This window comes from Drosophila novamexicana, unplaced genomic scaffold (assembly GCF_003285875.2).
Source record: "Drosophila novamexicana strain 15010-1031.04,08,12 unplaced genomic scaffold, DnovRS2.1 tig00000008-arrow-pilon, whole genome shotgun sequence".
Lineage (NCBI taxonomy): Eukaryota > Metazoa > Arthropoda > Insecta > Diptera > Drosophilidae > Drosophila > Drosophila novamexicana.
The window spans coordinates 3,580,938-3,605,304 of record NW_020824765.1 but is presented as its reverse complement, the minus strand read 5'-3'; the positions used below and the strand labels follow the sequence as shown (position 1 = coordinate 3,605,304).

General features: G+C 41.7%; 1 protein-coding gene across 4 annotated transcripts in view; it reads right to left on the bottom strand.

Moving 5' to 3' along the window:
* LOC115758596 (transcription factor collier) overlaps positions 1-10,974 on the bottom strand; it is a 31,718-nt gene extending 20,744 nt beyond the window's left edge. For 2 of the 4 annotated variants that reach the window (XM_030699345.1, XM_030699337.1), the window contains exons 1-3: positions 10,784-10,974; positions 5,660-5,877; positions 5,544-5,599 (exon numbers count right to left, since the gene is read on the bottom strand). In XM_030699345.1, coding sequence (XP_030555205.1) covers positions 5,544-5,599; positions 5,660-5,877; positions 10,784-10,959 — 450 coding nt within the window. In that variant the 5' untranslated portion in view covers positions 10,960-10,974. The remainder of the gene's footprint in view (positions 1-5,543; positions 5,600-5,659; positions 5,878-10,783) is intronic. The other 2 variants (XM_030699320.1, XM_030699328.1) reach the window with 2 other exon arrangements.
* Positions 10,975-24,367: the final 13,393 nt, after the last annotated feature.

The window sequence follows — 24,367 nt, the reverse complement described above, 5'->3', positions numbered from 1 at the left end:
GCAAATATTTGCGCTCTAATGGACTTTCTATGTTTGGTGAATACATTTTTTATACGTGTATTTTCTATTATTATTAACTATGTTACACGATATTAAAAACATGTACACAAGTACAGTAAAAACCCTATAAACATATAATCAAACTTTTTTAAAAGAAACTGTTACTAAAATGGAATATTTTTAAAGTTAAAAGTTATCCCACACCTTTGACCTTTGACCAAGTCTCTTAATCTTTTTTGCTTAATTTGAAGATATTTATATGTAAATATGTAAGAAAATTGTAATGCCGCATAGTGGAAAGTATCTGAAAATATTATGTAAGAATTATCTGAATTATCTCAGCCTACCTCAATTCTAACCTGAATCAAACCATGTCAGATTTATTTGTTTTTGTGGAAAACCCCAAAAGGGCCATTCCTGTCTTTATATATGTAACACCCGCATTAAATGTCGCGGTAGTAGCAAATTCTATTGAGAAATTCCGAAATGTTTGGCCACTAACATTGCTGGGCTTGGGATTTGGACAGGATCAGGCCATCAATCATAGTGGCGGCCAGAGATGAAACAATTAGTGCAGCTGGAAATCTGGAGCAAATCTGACTGGCAAAGTGCCCCTAAATGGCGCATCTAATAAAAAACTAAACGGCAGCCAGCACTAAAACTGGAGTAAAAGCGTTTAAACTACGATTTATCACACAGACCTGGCTGGCATCCGTCCAGAGCAGGAGCAGCAGGAACGGCAGGATATCAGCAGAAAAAAAACATACGGAAAGCGACAAAAAAACAACAGACAGCAACAAAAAAAACCCGAGTGTTGATGTGACGAGCCCAACATGGACGGGGGGGGACATGGCCAGGAGATGGTAATGAAAGCTGAAGTTGGAGCTGGAGCTGGAGCTGGATGTGGATGTGGATGTGCAATTGGCGGCTGAAGAGTTGTCGATTGACGTGGCTGTTAAAATTTAAACGCTGCGCATAAAAATGTTCAACATTGCGCCCTTAAATGCTTTGTTTTTTGCAAATTGTTATTATCGCTTTTTAAATAAAAAGCGCAGCGGCTTTTGCATTATTTACGCGCTTGCATGCTGCATATTTAACGTGAAAATAAAAATCTCGCCAAACAAGATAAATTATCGCAGGCAGCAACATACGACTACAGTAAAAACCAGCGTAAAAAAAAAAAACAAAATAAAAAACCTTTGTTTATAAAAAAAAAAAAACGAATTGAGGGTTACTCTTAATTTATTAAAGCGCCATTTATCAGCGCAGCCCCGGTCCAGGGTAACGCATAAATTGCAGAGCGCAGGACCCAGAACCCGGAGACGGAGAAAGGCACATCAGGACTCGCGTCAGGAGCTATCTTCATGGCATATGCCCTTGTATTCTGAGTTCTCACTGAGCAGGATAATATTTAAACATTTTTAAACATATTTTGTTTAATATAATATTATAAGAGTAATATTTCGTCAGAGATTTCATCAGAAACTTAAACAAACTATAATTTCAAAGGGATTGGGCATGAGGCAAAGATACAAAGATACACAGCGTCATAGTTGAGGTACACACGCATATACACATGTGTATGTATATCTACTCATGCATGTAAGTATGTGTGCAAGTGCTGCAGACAACAACATTTGCATAATGAGCGCGATATAAAGGGCAGTTTTTTGCTTTGTTGCCCCACGGTGCGGCGCCAACCGCAGAAATGGAAATGCACTTGCCGTGAAAGCATTTTTAATCGTATTGCCACACACACACACCACCACCAGCAGAGACAAGTGCATGTATGTGTGTACATGCACACACACACACGCAAGCACGCCTCTGTGCAAGCAAATCAGCAGCGCAAATGGCGACTGTTTGGAGAGTTTCTGTGCAATCTGTTAAATTTACTGAATTGCCAACAGCAATAAGAGCAATAAAAACAAAAGCAATTGTTCACTGGATAAAATGGCAAAAATGAAATGTGAAATGTGTTATTAATCGAAAATTTTCACGCTTTATTTTTAAGTGTTGACATACAAATTAATATTATCGCTTAATTAACACGATGCAAGCGCACAAAGCAGCTTCGCATGCGAGAGATAGAGAGAGACAGAGAGAAACGCATGCTGATGCGTGCGCAGTGAAAAGAGCGAGACACAGCATGTCTGCCCTCGCAATGGCGTGTGATCTATGTGTTGTATGCGTCCATATTCATTAGTGATGAGCACTATTGCAATTTTGCCTGCAGTCGCAGTGAGAAAAGTGTTGTTAAGTGACTGCATTTATGAGAAGAGCTTATAGAGGAAAATTACACTCGCGTCCCAGTCACTCGTCACAGTAGCAGGCATTTGAGTGTTGCGCATCTCTATTATTTATCCGGCGCTGCAATTGGGCAGCTCAGCTGCAGCAACGGCTTTTTAAGCGACTCATTAGCTCGCGCTGCGAATAGCCTGCACAATTTTGGGCTGTTCCTGCTGCACAGTGTCCACAGCACACGGTTATCTGGGTGCATTAATCGCCGCGTATCGGCCATCGGGAATCTCCCTTTACTGTTTTTGGGATTAGAATTTCGATGCGCTTTTTTGGCCGGCCGCATAATGCGTGTAAATCGCGATAAGCGCGATTTTGGCAGCGGGCCTGCCAAACCAAAGGATTTTGGGCAGTTGTCGCAGTTGGCACTCGCTATTGTTTTATGTTTATGCCGGGCCCACAGCCAGGACCAGGACCAGGAATGGGCCAGGACGGGAACGCGAACACGCTGTGAAATATGAGCGCAAATGAAGCGACTGCCGCACCAATTGAGTCGTACGCATCCTGGGCGTCCTGCTCCTCCCTCTGCCCATCCTTCCGCTGCCGCTGGTCGTTAGCTCAAATTGCAATTCCGCCGCCTTCGTGGCGGTACGGGCCTGGCGGTTGGTCGCGTTGTATTGCCAGTTATCTGATCGAATGTAATTATGATTATGACGATGATTTGCAACATTGCCAGCCTTCTGACAAGGACGAAACAGCCAGCGAGCTGAGGGCATGCCGATAAAAATCGCGGGCTACAGGCAAGGGTTTGCCAGTTCCCCTCTCGGCTGCGGCACGTGACAATTGCTTTCACATCAATGCCTAAGACAATGTCTCACAGCGCACTTGGCTGTTGTTTAATCGCATTGCTGCTACAGTTTCGAATTTCACTTTGCCGCCAGCCGCCCCTGATAAGCGAGGTTATCCCCTGCTCACGTCTGCCTCCTTGTTTACCTGTTACGCACAGTTTGTGCTTCAGATAAAACACTGTGCCCACCGCCTGCCACGTGTATGCAAAAAAAAAATCACAAAGGGGATGACATTTGACTAACTCGAGCTCTATATATAGTATACAACCTATGGAGAGCAGCTCCGTCAGCCTCAGTTGAATGCTAATCCGATCAAATGATTGTTCTTTTTGTTAGCCCTCATTCCTGTTGACTCTGGCAATTGCAACTCATTTTAAACCCGCCTGACAACTGACAGACAGTCAGTTAAATGTTGCTCGGGTTAGCTAACATACGACAAATACTTGCGAAAGTTTTCAAGTCCATTTAAAAAACAGTCGTAAATGCATTTAGATATTTTTTGTAAGAACTTATGTTCTTTTTGTTCTAGTATTTTATCTTAAACATTTTAGTTTATGTATATATAAGGCGTACTAGGACCATCCCTAGAGACTCAAAATCTAAAATATATGTATTCTCAGCACATGCAGAAAGAGTTTTTCATTATTTTTTCGTTGTCAGCAAAAATATACTTTGAGAATTTGTCTCTTAAGCATACCTCGAAGATTATAATGGCTTAAATTGGTATTTAGGTTCTCTTATATATAAGGCACAAATATTTTATTGTTTGGATACCTTCCTCCGTTTTCCATTAGCTTGCAAATACCTTTAAGAAGTTTAAAAGTGATCGGACTATAAGCACCGAAGTTTATAAGGAGCGCCTTTCCCATAACAAATGTTTGTTTTTGTGTATGCATCTATAGAAGGAAACTAGAATGTTTTTAGCTTCTTCTTGGAGCTATGTCCAGGGTATTTTCTGGTCGGACACATTAAGAACTAATTAATCCAGTTGTATACCATTATTGCGTATTGTTATCATATAAATTGTATTGCTAGAGTATTTAATCTTCGTCAAGCTTAGGTTTTTATCGTTTGAAAATATGTAAAAATGCTTACATTAAATAGGTTTCTCATGATTATATGTTGGGTAATTTCCTGATTCCTATTATTAGTTATGCGATAATTTTTTATTGCCTTGAAATTCTTATGAAACATGCTCAAAATAAGCAAAGAAACTAAATGCCACCCGAATCGTTCGATATTCACAATATTATTCGGTAATCAAATACAAATTTTTGACCCTAATGGAATTGCTGAGAAGCTTGTTAGGTTTTTGCTTTCGCTAAATATTTTGCGATTAAATTTCATTCGCACCGAATGTGCACACATAATGGATTCCTGACACTGGTGACCGGCTCCGGTTCGGGGGAGGTATCGATAATTTGTGGATGAATTTATTGCGATCGGGTGAAGGCAACGCCCACAGTGGGCGACAAAATAATGGAATGCCAAGAAAGCACGAAACGAAAGCAAACGAGAGGCGAACAAACGACAAACGTCTATAAAAATTTGTCACTCGAGAAATTAATTGCCCTTGAAAAAAGGGGACTATAGCCAGCAGGCCGAAGGCAACGCACACGCATTAGGCGCACACAAAGCTGACATATGGTGCACTGCAGCAAGGAATACGCACATCCACCGGGCACCCACAACAAAGCGCATTAACCATGTTCGATTGGATTGGACCCCCCCCCCCCCCCCCCCCCCCCGGCACCCCGGCCCCTGGCCCTGGACGCGGGCTCAGTCTCAGTCACACCCCTTTCGGAGGCGCGACCTGACGGCGACGCGTCGTGTGAATGAATTGCTCGTTTGGCTGGCCAGAGGCAGCTCCAGCTCCAGGCTAGTACCGTTTGACGACTCAATTTATTGGCAGTGCGCGCCGAGGACTTGCACAGAGGACACACTTAATTAGCCGTGACAATCAATTTCAAATGCAACTTATGCTCGAATCAGCAAAACCCAAAGCGAATGCACGGGCAACAGAGGCATCGGCAACCAAGTGGAAGGAATTAGTTTTCGATTGCGTGGCACAAAAAAAAAAACACTCGACTAAAAAATGAGCAGCAGCAGCTCGAACGGGGATGAAGAAAAGGAACTTTAAGTGTATTGAAATTAATCTCTAAGTTGAACATCTGTAAGGGAATATCAAGGGCTTTAGTTGATTACAGCCTAACTATTCCTGTTTCGGTCAAAGTTCAAATCATTCTCAGCGAATTGCCAAGAGAAAATCTAACATTTCCACTTTTCCACGAACTGAGTTTAGAATTCTGCTCAAATTATAAATTTATTGAAACAGAAGCAACCGCATCTAAGTTCTTGGCTTTATCACATTTTGCTTAACATAAGATTTATAATATTTATATAGGTAAAATTGGAATGTCCAGTTGTGAAGAGGAATACTCTATTTTAAAAACTTACCGCTTTGGTTACTGAATCGATGAGTCTCACAAAAATGTCCTGCTCCTGTCGTGCGCCTGCAATAAAAATATACATTTAAGAGTTGGCGCAACAATCCTGGAACTTGGCGCTCTTACCATTGGCGTAGAGCAGCTGCAGGCGATACTGGATGCCATTGTTGGTCTTTGTAGAATCCGACTCCGAGTCCTTCTCGATGAAGCCAATGAAGGCGGTGCGCTCGATCTCGATGGGCTGCCCGGCGCGATCGTAGAGCGCAATCACAAAATGAAAGAAATTCGATTTGCGCAAATTGCTGGGCGGCTGCTTCTCAAAGTGGGCGCGGCCAATGCCAAGACTGCAATTAGAAGGCGAAAAATGTCTCTTTAAAACGGGCCTAAACATACGCGCCATCTAATTATGCTATTAGCCCAGTAAACGGAGGGCCCTGCGCAGGCAATTAGCTGTGCTCTGTGCCAGCTAATATGCCTCATTGTTTGGAAGAACTCAATTACTTGACGGTGACATTTAACCAGCAGCCGGTGGCCAGTGACCAGTGACAGCTATCATTAAAAGCGCATAAGCAACTTCAACGTGACACAATAATCCTGATGAATAAAGGAATTACCACACACCAGCTTCAGGGGGACGGAGGACTTGGCCAGGGACCAGGACAGCAAAAAGCGACTCGTCAGACCGCAAACAACAACAAATATTTATGTTATGTGGGCCAAGCAAACACTGTAATTATAAGGACAGAACAGGACGGGACAGGACAGGACCTTAACATGGCCATGGACATGGGCCAAAGGCTTGTCCACTCCATATGCCAAATGTCAACAGTGCAACTCCTGCGACTCCTGCGACTCCTGCGACTCCTGCTGCTCACCTTATGGCAGACTCGTGTCTCTGTTTCCGTCTGTGTCTGGGGCTGTCAGCGCAATTACCGGACAATGCTAACTACCTGGCTGGCGCAGGAGCTGCGACCCTCGGACACGGCCGAGTAGTCAGGTCCTGCTGCGCTTTCGTTTCATATGCATAACGAACAATTTAATTTAGAAAATGCTGATTTTATCAGATTTCTATTATTTATTCAGCAAATGTCAAGAAGTATCGCGCGTGCCCCTCTGCCCAACTCTGCCCGCCTCTCGTCGCCTGCAATTATATACACATTTGCCAAAGGATAATGCCAGTGGACTTACTCAAACTGGGAATGGAGCTAATGATAGTCACAATGATAAATCGTTTGAAAATTATCCACCCCGTACCCAAAAAAAAAAAAAACTGAATAATAATCGGACTGCGACTCAGTTTTAGTTGTGTAATCAGAAAATGTTATTTTGTTTCAACTATTTGTTGTACTTTTCTCTATATTTTTTTTCTGTTTTGATTTTCAGCAAATAATTATACTTTTTGTTTGAACAGCATGGATTTGATCCCAGAGGTATTCCCTGAAATTATTTCGACTGCGACACATATTGATTAGATTGAGTATGATATATATGGGTTATAATTCCTTTTGAGTGTAAGACTTTTATTTATTTTGTTCAAATACATTTGAGAATACAAGAGCTTGTCCGACTGACACTGATTGGTGGGCTAGAAAACTCTTTCTTCTGGATCGATCGTATGCACTTATGCGTGATTTTGGAAAATTCAACCTACAAGTGAGGAGAGCTGTGACCAAAGCTTTTATAAAATACCTCCCAGAATGTGACTTTACATATGAAAACATTTTTCAATTTAAATTTTAATCAGTTCAAGCAAAAGTAGGCAAATTAGGAGATGTGTGTTGGCAACTCAATTTCTTCCTTCTTCGACTCAGTTTTAATTTATGTCTCGTTAAAGGTCTGCGAACATTTCTTGCTTGCAGTTGTCGACTTTGTGCAATTGGGAACTCTCGTTGAACATAAATGCAATTTCAATTTAGCAATTTGCGAAAACAAATGAAATTAGACAATTTGTGGCTGGATGGCCGATTGCTAAAATCGGCCACTGCAACAGGAATAGGCCAGCAAAACAGGAACAGGGCCAATGCACAGAGGCGAATCATCATTGGGATGGTTTGGCAACTGGCGGTTCACACAAAGTTCCACATGATGTTCGGTCTGGGGAAATACGACACATAAATGCCAGACATGTTACATTCTGGGCGAAAGGTTATTGTTATGGCGCCAAACGGTTCCAAAAGTGAACAGCAAAATAACCCAACGATTGAGAGCTGGCAAATAAAAAAAAAAAAAAAGGAACAGCGACTGTATAACGTCCTGTTCCTACCTCGCCGACTCGCCCACTCTCATTGCCACTCCCACTCCAAATGCGGGCTGGGGATTGGGTCTGGGAGCTAAGCACTCGATTGTTGACTTTTCCGACTTGGTCGCATTGTGGACTCTTTCGTTCTATAGCTTGTTTGCACTTGCCGCCAATTTGCGAAAAACGTTTTGTGGCCGTTTTGCTGTTGATTTTATTATGCCAACATTTAATTGTCGGAAATCGATGCCCAGGTGACCAGGCCGGGCAGGTGCGCGGCAAGGGAACGGGAGAGGGGGGCGACTCGTGGTCACGTTTTGCCTATTCCGCGCACGTGAATTTCCACATGTTCCTTTTTATATTTTTTGTTGCTTGAACTGCACTAAATTCGCATCGAATGTCCTTTAAAAAGGACACTTTATTTCCGAAAATGGTCGTGGAACACATTTGATAGCCATTGTTGCATTGTTTCCAGAGGCTGCCGCCTCGATTGCAGTTCACAGCAATCTTTGTTGAAATAAATTTCAAATATTTCTGATTTATGATCGAATTTGTTGCTGCCCAGCTTTTTGTTGCCTGTCTGAACAAGTACTTAGTACACAATATGTGACAATAGATAAATAAATAAATGGCCAAAGTGTAGCTCGCATATATTGACTTGCCCGATAATTGTGAAATTTATTTCCTGGCCAAAGTTTTGCGTTGCATTGTTAAAAACTTTCTTGACTTTAATCAGGGATAATAATGAAAGCAGCTAAACTCGAGCTCAATTGTAAACTACACTTGCCAGCAAACAAATTATTTGATTCCACTTCGTAAGTACTTTCATTAACATGAATAATTGCAGCTTACTTATATATAAATATTTATTAATAATTTTTAATGACATGTTTTCAATTTAAAACTAATTCAAATGGGAATATCAAGTGTGTCTTCTACGGTCTTAAAACCAAAGTAGGAATTAAATGTACTACAAATAGGCTGATTAATACATGGTAATGCATAATTGAGATTAAAATAAAATTGCGAAAACCAAAACTTTTTACTCTCCAGAACATATTAAAGCAAATTATAATGCGAGTGAAATTGTGTTTCACATTAGCTAGAAATTTATTTAGAATTATATCATTTCAAAAATGAAAAAAAAAAAAAAAAAAAAATAAACAGCAATGAAACGAATTTAAGATCAGTATTTCACTGTGAGATAAGTTTTTAAAAAAATATTGCTTAACAAATATTTGCGAGCCACAAAAATATGAAAACTTTATACTACATTTCCTTATTATTTTCTAACCCCATCATGTATATATAGATCTTTTGGAATCATATAATTTAAGTTGAATGTAAAAAAAAGTAAAATTAATAGCAATCAAAAGAATCGAAGAGCAGTATTTCACTTTGCAAGTGGAGTTAAAAGAGTTAAAACAAAATATTGTTAAGAAAATATGAAATATTTAAAGTCATTTTCTTTTTATTTTCAAAATGCAACATATATAGATTAAATTCTGTACGGAATGAATAAAATAAGTTTTCAATATTTTATTTTTTCGCACCATAAAAACATTCCAATTGACTATTTTTGCTTAAGATTGTCTATATCTGTATAAAGCTGATATATTTTATAGCATCATATCTCTCGAATTTACCTCAGATCACAGCGCATTATCTTATTGTTTGTATTGTTTAGTGTCTGATTGTGATTATGATCCTGATTCAGATTGTCCTCGTGCTGCAAATGCAGCTGATGCTGGCCTTGTCTACTGCAGTGACTGCTACTGCAACTGCTGCTGCTATTGCTACTGCCACTGCAGGTGTGATTGTGACCGTTAGTGCTCAGGTGTGTGTGGGAGTGTGTGTGTTGTTGCTGCTGTTGATTTGCCGTCGCTGAATGCACGGAATGAAAGCCCGCTGTCATCTTCGCACTCGCATTCACAGTCGCACTTTCGGTTTCGGTTTCGGCCACGCGCGCACTTCTTCTGGGCGCGAACATCTCACGCAAGAAACATCTCAGACGCAACTAAACAAACGCGCCGCAAAGAGGAGAAGCTTTCGCGAGAAGTTGAAAGCAAAGAATTGCCGCAACCCCGCAGCCGGGGCGCTCTTCTTCTAATTCAATTGAAATGAACGCCAAGGCGAAAGTAAAAGCGAAAGTGAAGCGCCAACAAAAACATCCCTTTGAGCGTACGGGCTCCCAAAAAGCACGCCAGCTCAAAGGCAAAGCAGCTCACGCACTCTGTGCGTCCCGTCGGAGCATCCCGGCATCAGAAGTCAACCCCCGAAGAGTGCGTGCGGCCCCCCTTTAAAACAAGACGTCTAGTCGAGCGGGTTTTGCTTTCGAGTGGAACTTTGAGTGGAATTTGGCTGAGTCTGTGGCCGGTTGCGGGGGCAGCGGGGACACTCGGACGTCCGCTCATAAAAAGCCCCTTGTTTGACTGACTAACTGACTACGGTATTGGGAATAGCTCCCCCCGGGGCATTCGTATCGGTCATGCCGGCTTTAGCAAAAGTAAACAAACGCTTTTTTGGAGACTTTTTGTTTGTCCAAACTTTTTGTTGCCGCAACATGCGACATGTTGCTGAGGGCATTCGAAAATGTTGCCGATATTTTGATAGGCACCTAGTTGGTGAAAATTCATGGAAAGAATAGGAGCTAACATACGAATCTTACAGGAAGTTAAATGGGTCTCATGCACAGGTGAAATTGTTCAGACTGGAATTGAGAACTGTGCGTTTCTTTTCACTTTCTTATTTAAGCAAAAATTCTCAACAAGTTTTGGCTTTTTATTTTATTACATTGTTAAGCTTTCCAAATATCAACTATTATTACAAGGGGGAATTGTACAGACTAAAATTCTTGTTCTTTGAGAGAATAGAATCTCGGGCACCGTCTTTGCCTAGCTATCAGCTTTGTTTGCACAAACTCGCAAAAATTCTCAATTAGTTTTATCTAGGCTTTTTTTATGTTCTTTAGCTTTTCAAATAATATATTCGTTGCCGTTGTGCACTGCACTTACTTGGTCTGATCGACGACAGGCTGCATGGCCCACCGTCCGCCGAGGGGCTCCTCCTTGAGGGATGTCATCGGTCCTCGCGGCTGATTCATGTCCGCCGCTGTGGGTGGCAGGCTGAACATCAAGCTGCCCGCGGATCTGGGGCCCGCGCTTGGGTATAGCTTGCGTCCCCACTCCATGCCCAGCTCCAGCGTGGGCCACGGGGAGGCCGAGCTAAAGCCCGGCACCGGCTCCTCGGAGCGCAGCTTGAAGCTCTCGGCGCTGGTCAGGGGCGCTGTGCTAGCGAAGTGATGGTGCTGGTGGAGATCAGCGTACGGGTAGTCGCTCACTTTACTGTAGTTGCTCGCGGCGGGCGTTGTTGCAATTGTGGCAGCCGTGGTGAATGTTGTTGTTGCCGGCGCTGCTGTTGCAATTATTGCCACGATTTGACACTAAGCACAGATTCTGTTTACTGTTTCTCTGGGTCACTCGATCTCTCTCTCTCTAGAGAGGCACGGCAATCAATAAAGCGCGACACGGATACGGTTTACGGATACGGTTCACGGACACGGACACGGCCACGGCTACAAATACAAATACGAATATAGTTGCAAATACAGATACAGATCCAGTTTGATGTGCGGAGGTTGAGCTCTTAATCTGATACCGGCGCACAAATCGACACTGAAGGCAATTGTAATTGGGGGTTTTGGGCCCGTTTTGATTTTAACCCAGTATTGGTATTAAGTGAAGGTTGTGTAGGTATTTGTGTACATATATATGCGTGCGGGTGTGCCTCTGTGTGTGTGTAAGTGCCAATGCACCGCGGAGAATTTGGGATTTTCGGAAAATTGGTCTCGCAACAAGTTTAAGCGGCGCGCGCTACCGTCCCGAGTGGCTGTTAAACCCCAACTGAATCCGAGTCCGCTGCGATGCTGCTGCAACCGAAAGGCAACTGCGCAGCTTCGAGCTGCGAGCTGCGACGCCAACAGCAGCGAAGGCAGCGCAATTGAAGCCGCAACGACCAACGAGAGTTGAAGTCGCGGTGGAAACGAAACGAGCGTGCGCCGCAGGAGCACAGCGGGCGGTTGTCGGTTCAGAGCACGGCCGGGGGCCGGAGAGGGTGCATTGCAACAATAAGACATGACTGCGACTAAGCGTGAGGCATGAACGAATGGAAATCTAACCTATCGCTGGGAGTGGTGGTTTTTCAGGCCGGGCTCAGAGCAGCGCACAGGCCAAAGGGAAACCTGTGCCCGTCCGCCGAGAGCCGAACTGTCAGCAACCATCCACCAACGATGACGATGACGACGCGACGGCAGCAGGCGAGGACGTGGGCCAGACAGAGAGCCAAGAGCCAACAGCCAGAGCGAGACGCAGCTGAAAAAGAGAGTGTGGGAGAGCGGGAGAGAAACAACTTCAGAGAATAATTTTGTATGTATTTGTGTGGGTGTGTGTGTGTGTGCTTGTATGTGTGGGACTAGGACGCCGACGCTGACCTGATGTGGGGCTCTGGAACGCTGTGAATTGGCACAGAGGCAACGACGGTGCCTCTGTCTTCTGCAGAGTCCAACTGGGTGCCCGGTTAGCCCCTGGTCGAGAGGCGTGTTGCCAGACAGCCGCGTTGTGCCATTGTTTGGCCCAAGTCCACCAGGTCCCCCTCGGTGGCTCAGTGGCTCGGTGGCTTATCTATGGCTATTCCCAGGCAACTGCTGCCAACATTTTAGGCCCTAGGAGCCGTGCCAGCTGCAGCTACAGTAGCCAAAGTGTCAACGCCCCATCCCAGCGCAGCACGCAGCAAGCCATTTGGGAATCGAAACAAAATGTCATTGTGTGCCCGCCGCTGATTGGCCAATCTGGTTTCAACGGGACTTAATCCATCAGCCAAAGAGAGCACTTTGCTGCCCTGAGAGCGAGACTGCTGCTCTTAGCCGCATGTCGGCAAAGCAGTGCAGCGCGGCAAGCAGTGCGCAGCAGAACGAACGGAACAATGAAACTGAAAAAACTGAAAAACTGAAAAGTTTCAATGCGCGTAAAACTAAAAAAAAAACAAGTTTATGCTAAACTGAACTGCTGGAAAAAATCTTAACTATTTCAATATATGTTAAATATTGACTATAGTTTTAAATTGTGAATTAGCAAACGCAGTAAGTACCTCTTCCATATCAAAATGCCTTAGTATATGATATCATTACTGATGTGACCATCATTTTATTGTATTAATCATCAATTATTAATATTAATATTAGTTATTAGTTATTTATATTCTTAATGTATTTAAGTTGGGATTCAGATTTAAAAGCTAATATTTCCACCACATTTTAACTAAAAAGTCAAACAAATAATGAGCTGCTCTTGGATTTTCCTATTCTCTAAGCAAGTTGTCAAACAATTTCGAGTACCTACTCGTACAACAACTGGTGCCACCTCCCGGATTAGCATTGGGTCGTGTCATGTTAAAATTACAAACATAAGCGAAACCGCCCTCACATTTTCACGCCTCGTCAGGAAAAACAACGGGCAGTCAGTCAGTCAAACAATTTGCATTTGCCGCATTTGCGGTTTCTCACTATGCGGTCGTAGGGTCGATTCCATTCAGAGAGACGCCGACATGCTTCTGTGAACTAATGTGGGGGAGTTTTAATCTCCTTACGGGTTGTCATGCTTGCATATATATTTTCGAGCTAAAAAGTGCAGCAAATGGAGAGCCAGAAAAGTATGCCCGAACATGGATCTCAAGACTTGCATTGAGTCGAATGCCCCCACAACTATTTTGTTCCAGTTGGCGTCTATTTCGGATACCTAGTGACAGTCGAAATGTTTCCCAATAGAATAGGAAGAGTCAATGAGCGGCGGAATTTCCAAGTACATCCATATTTAATGCTCGAATCAAAAGGGCAACAAAAGATGTCCCCAGGCGTCGCTAATTAACCAATTGCTGGAGCAAAGTTTTTCAACGAAGCCGACGCCGAAACACACGAAATGATTTGTTTTTCCGCAAAATCCAAGAAAAATTTGAATTTTACCGGGCCAACCGAACAGAAGCGAAAGTATGCGGCACTCATTAGCGCCGCGGCGACCACAAAATCCGTGCCAGGGTCTGCGACTTCGATGCTCCCGGGCGAATAGTCCGTCGGTCGGTCGGTTGGTCGTTGGTTCAACTCCAGCGGACGTTCGATTAACCCCTTTTATCACGCGCTATTCTCCACGGGCACTGGCACTGGCCCAGGGGCCGGGACCGGGACCGAATTTTGTTCGCCGCCTGGCAGCTGTCATAGAACACCTCACCTCACCTCACTCCGCCTCGCCTTGCCTCGTACTCCCTCCCAGACCTGGCAGTTGTTTGTTTTTGTCGTTTGTGTGTCGCATTTACGACTGCCGGCGACCATTCAAAATCATTGGCAGCTCAAATTTGAATTGTTTTCAATTGGATTACATGGCAGGCTCACTAACCAATTGCTAAATAATTTGCTGGCAACTTAATCCCGTGCCCCTCAGCCTCAGCCTCGGTCTCGGTCTCAGGTCCGCGTGACTGACAATTAAATTCTCGCTGTGACTGTAACTGCGTGCGACTTAAGGGATTAGCAAAGTTGTCTTTTCGAATGCCCGTACCATGTCCTCATTATCACAAATGCTACCATTAAATGTGCGGATTGACTTTTAACCAAAACAAACAAAAAGACAATAAGCAGAAGAGATGTTCAGCCAAATGACACCGATGACAGCCTCGGCTGTGCTGGGAAATTGGTGGTTTTGGAAGTTGGCGAATAGTCAACTGCTCATAATTAAGATATTAACGACAGCCTTGATTCTAATTAAGGGAACTCACATGAATCATTTGCAGTACAATTTTATGTGTACAGAGAGATAGACTGATTTTTATTTATGTCGTAAAATATTTAAAGCATAACAGAAGGCATCTCCGAGCCCATGTAGTGTATATGTCTCTGATCAGTATCAACATCATAATTGGACAAATCAAGTAAGTTTGCTTGACACTCTGTAAAAAGTGTGGCTGAAATGTAATGCTTCATACAAATGCAATAACTTTTCACTTTAGGTGAGAAGTACGAAATAAAGAACTAATTTTAAAGACTTCATAGGCTTTTCAAACGTTTCGATCAGTAAAATCGATATTACTATTTATAAGTACTACTAAGGTTATTGATTGCAAACATGAATTGCAAGGCAAGTCATGTGTTTTAAAATGTAGAGCCTTCTAATATTTAATTGTTTTGCACGCTTTCTAGGAAAGTGAGAATTTGATGAGGTTCCACATGATTTGGCCCGACGCCATTTTCGAATCGTAGCCATGAATAAATTAAATGTACATAATGCCCGAACAAGACTCGCATGTAAATGCCCCATTTGTCAACCATAAAGAAAAGGAAGGGAAAACAAGGCAATATTTTTGACTTTGCCATATGCAAGACATTCACAGAGGCGAGCCATAAATAAGCCCGTGTCGAGTGGGAAAGGCGTGGTTGGGGGATAGAAAGGAAATTTGAGGCGCGAACATTTTAATTAGTTTCCTTTTATGCATTTTCTCAAGTGTGCCGCTAGTCCTGGTCCTATTGGGATCCTGGCCGTAGCCGTTCCTCCTGCTGTTTCTGGGCCTGGCTGCAGACCAATATGCAAATTAGCTCTGAGTAATGTCGAGGGAAGCAGCAGCAGCAGCAGTCGAATGAGACGCACACCGTAAGCATAAATCATTTTAAGTTTCAGTCTCTCTGATTCTATTGAGATTTTCTCTCAGGCGAAGATTCTAGAGAGAGAGACAGTCGAGGCGCAGCGCAGTCCAAGTTCTTCAAGTCATCATCATCTATTCATGGAATTTGTTTAAGACGCTCCGTGCTCTCTGTGGATTTGAGATGTTGTATTGTCAAAATGGCAGATGCCGTCGGTTTGTTTAACAATAAAAGTATCTTTGGAAATGATAACATATGACAGTTGCTTTGTCTGCGATCCAAACAGAGGAGCGCGAAAGACCACCAAAGTTTCCGATAGAAAAAGGCGATAGACACCGTAACAGATACTCATCCTATCCGAGAGAGAGAAAGAGAGAGTTATATGCCCCTCCCGAGGAACAGCCCTTAAGTTGTTGGCAAATTGCACTTGCCACAATCGAGAAATTACCCCCACCCGGACCACACCGGGCACAAGTGCTGAAGTGTTTGCCACTTGAGTCAAGTTCGGTTTCGAGTGCAACTTGTTGTGTGCCCCGGTCGAGGGGGTGGCCGGTCGAGCGGCGCGGCACGTGGCCTCTTTGGCGGGGCGGTAGTTTAGACAGCTCGTCTAAAAAACACAAAAGCCAAGTAAATTTAATTAAATTATCTCGAACACGTGTTTGACCAAATGCAACGATTTTGCAAAACAATCGAGACCAGTTTAAATATTTACAAAGCGCTTGCTAAACGTCGTCAGGGGGGTATGGTATCGGCCTCTAAAAAAGCTTTCGTTTACATAAGAGAAATATTTTCTTGTTTTTTATTTTTCTGAGATTTATTATGCTGGCTGCCGGGCAGTAGGGCTTTGCCGCAGGGCTCTTTAAAAGATTCTCACAGCCCGTCAAGGTGTTTGAACTTTTTCGCACATCTCAATGGAGGCACTAGCCGGTAGCTTATCACTTGGCGCAGACCTGTTTCCCAGTCGAAGACAACAGCCTGGACAGCGGAGAGCAAAAACCAAAATACAAAAAGCAACAAAAATGACCAGTTCATAAATATTTACCAGTTGGCCGGACTCTGTGCGATCTCGGTGACTGATAAGTTGAAGAAGGGAAAACAACTTTGGAGCATGCCATAAATACGAGACACCAAATAAGCGACTGCAGCCAAATCAAATGAAAAATCTTATGAAAAATGCGTTATTGAAAATGGTTTAAATTTGGGGACAAAGTTCATTAGCTTCAGAGCACAGGTGCCCAAAATTGGCATCGATTGATTCGTTTGGCCTGTGCAGTTTCAAAAGATTAAAGTTAGCCAAAAATAACTCACAGACGCATTTTTAATTATGCGAATAAAATATAGCAGAATTTAATTAAAAACAGAAATCAACTACTTAAAAATTGTTATTAATATACTAAGCATAAGTGAGAAGCTTGCAGTTGGGTTCAACCTACGCATAAGACAGCTCAAAACAGGCTATCCGAAAAGTATATGAAATAAGGCACACAGCTGTGATCCCTTTAAGAATCGATATTATTCTATGTAAAGCATTTGGAGGGGGTTATCTAGAAGAGAATTGATCATATGATAATTGAGAAAATATACGGGCATACGCAGAAACGGACTGAAGGTCAAGGCTATTCATGCTGATCTGAATTGCATACTATATGTATCTATGGGGCCAGTATATGCTCTTATACCTGTTATATGCATCTCCACGAGAAGATTAAATTGTCTTTTACAGGGTATAATGAGTACTTCAACTGGTAAAATGAATTATCAGGTGGACTATGTGCTAAGAGTTATTGCGGGGAACATGATTATATAGTTTGTCAGGCCTGTTGCTATCATGCACAATATTATGTATTAGCTTTGAGCTTTTACAACAATAACTTATATATACTTATTAAATTTTATTAATATAGTAGATATTAGTATTACATTTAAAAACTTCCATAAGCAGTTCGTTTTTTGGGATTTTTCAGTTTTAGTTCCGTGCCTTTGGCTCTGTGAGAAGAGTTGAAATTGAGTAAAATTGTGTTTAAAATGATTAGTAAATTATTTAGAGCACATTCGGGGCAAGTTTACGATGTGCCTCATGCATCTCATTTGGGTTTAGTGGCTCCCGCTGGGAGTGCCGAATGCATTCGAAAGCTGAGGAGGAGCAGAGGGAAGGCGAATGGCGGATGGCGGGCGGCGCGGGCGTTGTAAACATGCGTGTGCCGTGTGGGGATCCTCTGGAGAACCACAAAAACGCGAAGTGCTCGCATCATGCAATGCAGCATGGGGCACAGGGTTGGACTGGATGATGATGGAAGCGGCAAAGGCAAAGGCAACGGCGACGGCGACGGCGACGGCTGGGGAGACATTGCCTCTGGTCGCACGACACATTTACTAGATTAATTAGCTCATTTAGAGTTAACAATGTTCGTGTTAATTTCAACGAATTAAATGATAACATCGTCCAACAGACTGGACAGTGTCGATAGCCCCGCAACCACCTCCAGCTCCTACTCCCACTCCCACTCCATTTCCACTACGTCTCGAGTGACATGTCGTCACACTTTCGGCCACGGAATGGATGATGGCCGAAATGCTTGTTGACGCTAATGTCACTATTTACGGCCTGTTGCACAGTTGGGGGTGCCGCTATCGATGCCACATTGTCGGAGCCGGGTTGTGGCAGTCGAGCCTCGATTGTTGGCATTCTCGCTGCTCGTCGCGATTTGCATAATTTGAAGCACCGCACCCAACACTTGGCTTGGCTAACGCCTTCCTCATTTGCCTTCCCCTTTGCACGGCAAGGCCAAACAAATATAATTTGACTTCATTATGCGAACAGTTGTGCCTTTAGTTTTGGTAATTTATTTCAATTTTTTGCCGCCACGTCTCGAGAGCCGCAACGATAGATTACCACGGGTCGTCCTGCCGTTGTCATCCCCTGCCGGCAAAAAGGGGTTAATGCGCCCTTAAACCAGAGAGAGGGAGGGAGACAGAGAGAAGATGGCAGGAAATTCGTGAAAATGTTAATTTACGTGCAAGTGTGGAAAAAATTTGGTCATATGCGTTATTTGTAACTGTAATTTGAGTTTATTGTCTCTGGCTGATCCTTGCTGGTCCTGGTCCTGGCCCAGCTGAGGCTGAGTGCAGAAGCAAGGAGGTAGCCAAAAATAATTAAATAAAAAATGTTTGTCAAAATAACATAAACAACTTCCAGTTGTGCGAGTGTATGTGTATGTGTTTGTGTGTGGATTTCTATGGCATATCCTTACGGTACTCATAATTAATTTTTGTGAAAATTTCAAGACTCATCATTACACTGCAGTGGACCAAAGTGCAGGATACAACGGCGACTCCCTGGGGAGTAACCTTTTGGCCATTTAGTGCGTCCAGCACAGCACAGAAAACAGCACTAACAACACACATAACGGTATCTGCACACGGTGTGGGCGTGGTCGCTGTTCTCCGGCTTCGCAGAAGCCATCAGCTGCCTGCCGCATCTCGTCTGGCCGCATCTCAAGACCCAGCCCAGCATTTCTAAGGACTCATTCGAACGGGCATATTGACACTTTACATTTTGCAAACCTCTTTCAGTCTCAGTCTCAGTCTGGGCCTCACTTTTAATCCTTCGGCATGTCCTTTATTTGTTTACTTGTTTGTTTGTTGGCAACACGGATCACTTTAAGCACATAACCATGCATATAAATTTGATTATTATTAAGTCAGGCACATTAGTGCGAATTCCTGATGAGGCCCTTGCCAAGTCCTTTGTCCTTCGCCAAAGGGTCAGCCATTTTGTAAGCGCATGTGTGTGTGTGTGTGGCAAAGTTAATTTATAAATACTAAGGTTTATGGTTTCACGTATTAAAATATTTAGCACACTTCTTGACTGCCAACTTTGGAAAAAGCCGGCCGCCTGTGTGAGGTTTTCATACAATATTTATGAGTCCGCAGGGCGACAGCCAAAACCCTCAGTGGCCCATATGTTTGCATGTTTGCGTGTGTGTGTGTGTGTGAGTGTGTGTGGGTGTTTGAACACAGCACACATCATCTTTAATGAGCCTTAAATCAACCAGCTGCTAATTAACAAAGGCTTTAAAGGTGATCTACTTTTATATCTACCATAATATTATTACATATATTTTTTCACTTTATTTCTAATCTTTTTTCTCCCGGATATTGGCCTCGAGTTTCTTAGTAAATCGTGACAGATGTGCAATGATTAAACCAATGAAAAATTTTGCTTGGAAACTATATATTTAATACATAAATATAGACAAAAGAAAAGCTCAAAGCCAATAAGAATACAACAATTTCTAATTTGTTATAGGCTCACAAAACAGTTAATCACTTATCCTTTCCCTTGCAAATATTTTATAAAAATAAGTAATTTATTAAATTTATGGGCGAGCTGGAGCAGCTAAAATGTAAATCTAACCGAAAGATGAGTACAACAAATTGCCGTCAATTAATATATGAAAATTGGGCAAGACAATCAGCTAAGTGCTTATTATTGTTCCCTTAACCAGGGCGTATAGCTTATTATGAGGCAGCATCTCCGGAATGGTCACTTAAATGAAGCCCTTCCGAATCGATGTTGGGCTTGCGATTTCAATTATCGGGCTTGTATCGGGGGTGGTTGCAACAGGAACATGCGACCGCCGATTAGCACGTGTCGCTCGTTCGAGCTGCACCGCCCCGCCGTCGACCTGCCGGCGCCACGTGACCTAAATGAGGCCGGGAGCAGTATCTGAAAATAAACATAATTATGCCAACTACGGGATGCAGTGCCACCGGGCGGGGCCAATCTGATAAACGTCGCAAATCGGCAAACACGCAACTAGATTTGTCATCATCAAACAAAGTGGGCGTGAAAATTGCGGATGAAACCGGACGGAACGGCAACAAGGAAGGATGCTTGTCCGACAACATGCTCCGGTACAGCATCCTGGGCGGATGCAATCATGTCTAGTCGTGTGCCAGCCTGCAAAATGGCATTATTTGCCTTTCCCAGGAACAAAAGAATAATGCACTCGCAGATAAAATAATAGCCAGAAATGTTGGGCACAGATATGGCATATGCCATTTATAGTATACCATAATCCATCCCATATTCTATGTAGAAATAATTTTTAACTTTTCCAAGCTAAGCGAAGGACAGGGCGGAGCAGACACTCGCAGCAGCTGAGCTCAGATATGGAGCTTAGGCTTCGAGGGTTTTGCTAATTTTCATGCGATTCGCGTATTTCACTTACCTCACTGTACTCCAGCTTGACCATCACGTAGCTGGCAGACAGCTCGGCATTGTCCTGCATTCATTACACTCTCATTTGGCGGATTTCTTGGATTCCTGTGGAGCTACTTGCGCAGTTAGTTGGCATGCATGGGTTGACAGACGGCTGTGTCTCTTGGAGAATGCTGGTCCAGACACTTGCTATTCATATTGTGGGCAACAAACTAATCATGTCCCAGCTGCCATGCATTATTTTGTGCACATTTTCTGATTGCAAAAATCACCGGAGAAATCAGCAAAGTGCGTGACGATTCGCCGGACGGTGCCCAGCCAAAACAGGCCCATGAAAAATCCAATGAAATGTTAGAGGTGGGGGGGCCGAATTGTTAGCTTTTTTTGATTTGCAAGGGCAACCCTACTTGAAAGCTACTGAAGGCAATTTAGCCGCTGACAATCACAAAATTTGACATGGCTTTAGTCAGTTCTGTTTTTAGAAAAACATTGAAAATCAATTTGTACTCTAAGTATATTTTTGGCAGCCAGTTATGCAAAGCATTTGGTCAAAATGTAACAATGGAATCCCCCTCTTTTTGCAGGGGTGAGTCGATTCCAATCTAAATTTATTACTATTGCAGATGGAATTTGTTTTTGTTTTTTGTTATGAATATTAGAAAAGATAAAACTTAACATCTGCGCTGTCACAGAATATAATATTATATATTCGTGACCAGTATTAGCCTCAGTAGTTATATAATCATATCCGTCCATTTGTCTGCCTGACCCTTTGTTTCTTCAGCTTTTCTCTTAGCTTTTAAGCCAATTGTTGTAAGCTTTTCATTGATCCAGACAAATTATATTTAGATTTTGTATAAAAACGCAGTATATATACATACTATATATATATATTTGGGACAACCATAGAATAAAAACGCTTATTTTGTTATATAATTATATTATATTGGGCAAAACCCAAAAACCAGAATAATGTTGCCTGATTTAGATTTCAAATTGATCTCGACCCCAAACCGAGAACAAAGGTTTGTGCATGTGTGTATGTATACGTGTGTGTGAGGTTGTGTGTGTGTATGTGTATGCATGCATGCATTTATGTATATATGTATGTATGCATGCATATTTATTTATTATACCAAACGCAGGCCACCTTATATTTCGCTGTGCTGTAAATTTAAATAAAACTAATTTTTGCCAAGTGCTCTACTCCTCGATTCTCAAGAATTTTAGTAGGCTCTGCAGTTTTTCATGCTTAGCTAGAAGTGAAGTGCCTTTTTTGTTTGTTTTTTTTTTTTTTTTGGTTTTGTTTTTGGTATGTATATGTATGTTGTATATGTATGTAGTATGCACATGTGTACATATATATGTATGTATGTATGCATGCATTTACATACATATGTATGTACGTATGTATGTGTTTATGTATGTATGTATGTATGTATGTATGTATGTATGTATGTATGTGTGTATGTATGTATGTATGTACGTTTGCATGCGTGTGTGTATGTAGATACGTATGTATGTATGTATGTATGTGTGTGTGTGTATGTATGTACGTATGTATGTGTGTGTGTATGTATGTTAGTATGTATGTATGTATGAATGTATGTATGTATGTATGTTTGTATGTATGTATGTATGTATGTATGCATGTGTGTATGTACATTTATATGTACATATTTCCGTCGTTCTGCCTGTTTCTATGCAAACTAGTACGTTGTTGGGCAGAATTGTATAATATTTTGATCAATCTGATCAATTTCGAGCTTCAGTATTTGCAAAACCATAATTCTACAAGGAAAGTAGCTCTTCTCTCTTGAAACATTTTTATTTATTATTAATTATTCATGTTTTTATTATTTGATAAATTAAATATAAAAATATAGCAAATTAACTGAAAATTTTTTGAAAATGTTGTCAAGTGAGACGAAACATTTAAATGCTTAAAGATATATAACTACTGGGATACGCGTTTTTACTTAAATTAAACTGTCTATTATAAGGTAGCTTGGAGTGGTGGTTAAATTGGAACAAAGCCAATAAATCACAATGCTTAGGCCAATTTCCAGTTTGAGTTCGAGTTCGAGTTGTGCACTTAGTACCCATGTCCCGTAGATGTCCAGGCAGTTGTCCCAGGTCGGCTGTCAAACATAATCACCTTGAGCCGCAAGTGCCCCCGAAAACGACGGGCACAGCAGACACCCTCTCATCAGGGTCCAAGTTTTTTTTTGTAGCGTCTGTCTCGAGCAAACGAATCTATTCTCAAAGGGAATTTATGCCGTTTGTCTCTGTGTGAATGAAATATTTTATTTTGGTTTTTATTATGGCCGCCCGTTCAGTTTTTAACACATTGTAGAGAATTTTTGTAATTTCAACACGTTGCAACATCCGAGGGCTGTTGCGAAACGTCGAAAACTTTTGGCAAGCCCAAAATGTTGTCCAAATTTTCGCCAGTGTCCACATCTCGGACACAAATGATTAATGTGCTGGCAGTTCTCAACGGCAAATAATAAATTGTTTTTTGCGCTTTTCTCACTTTTTTATATAAAAAAAGCAGACAGGGGTTATTTTAACGGGGGAGCATGAAAACTGCCCTGTCACCGTTTGCTGCAACGCTTTTATTTAATCTTTTATCATAAACGTGTTCAAAATTCATAAACATGTTTTGTGCTCAAACTCTGATCGAAACTTACATTTGTATTGCAAATGGTTACCCAATTACACATTTATAATTACTATATTTTGTACAAATAGCAACCAAGTATTCCGACTTTCGACTGAGCTCATTGATAATAGACAAATTGAGTATAATGGCAATATATCGATTTTGAGACAATCCCCTATCATTCCGTTTCATTTCTAGAGGGATAAACAAAATAAAACATAATGCGCCTCTTACCTGATGTTTAAGGAAAAAGGTAATATGTATAATATGTATTATTTATAATATGTATTTGCAGTCCGAAAGTGGAAGAAAGACAACTCCGATAAAGCTAAGGAAAGTTTCGTTAAGCAGATGCAAAACTAAGTATCTGATATTTTGCACGTCACAAATATATTGAAAAAAAAGCTATTTCACGATAGAAGTTGTTGGAATTTATTGTAATAATTTGAATTTTTATTGGCTTGTGTAAAAGATGTAAAAGTTCCATGGTTGGGTGTGCCCAACTATCACATACTCCTTGTAGACGCATAACATTTTCCCATAAAAATTGTAACGCATACAAGGAAACACTCCATAAAGTATATTTATATTCTTGATCAGTATCAATTGCTACTCTCTTAATAACAAAGAAGTCGTCATGGAACGTGACGCAGGCTCGTCTTTCTGTTTAAGACAGTAGATAACGAAGAAATGGAAATAGAAATGAATTTTTCAAAAATTAAAATGAATTCGGAGATATCCGTTTTTTCTTGTTTTCGTTGTTGCAGCGCCGTTTAATTTCTGGTAGTATTATTTATGCAAATGTTTAATCAAATTAATAAATAATTAATAATGCTTACTGTGAAAATTGTTACGCAGCAAATGATTAATGGCTACAGCAATTATTAAACATTTTTAGCATGTGGTTTGTTGTTTTTTTTTGCTCATGAGGAACTAAAAATAATCAAATATTCATAAATATGATGTACCATAGTAAAATTCATTTTAATTATTTAGTATTTTATAATTGTTTAGTACACGTTGAAGTTAGT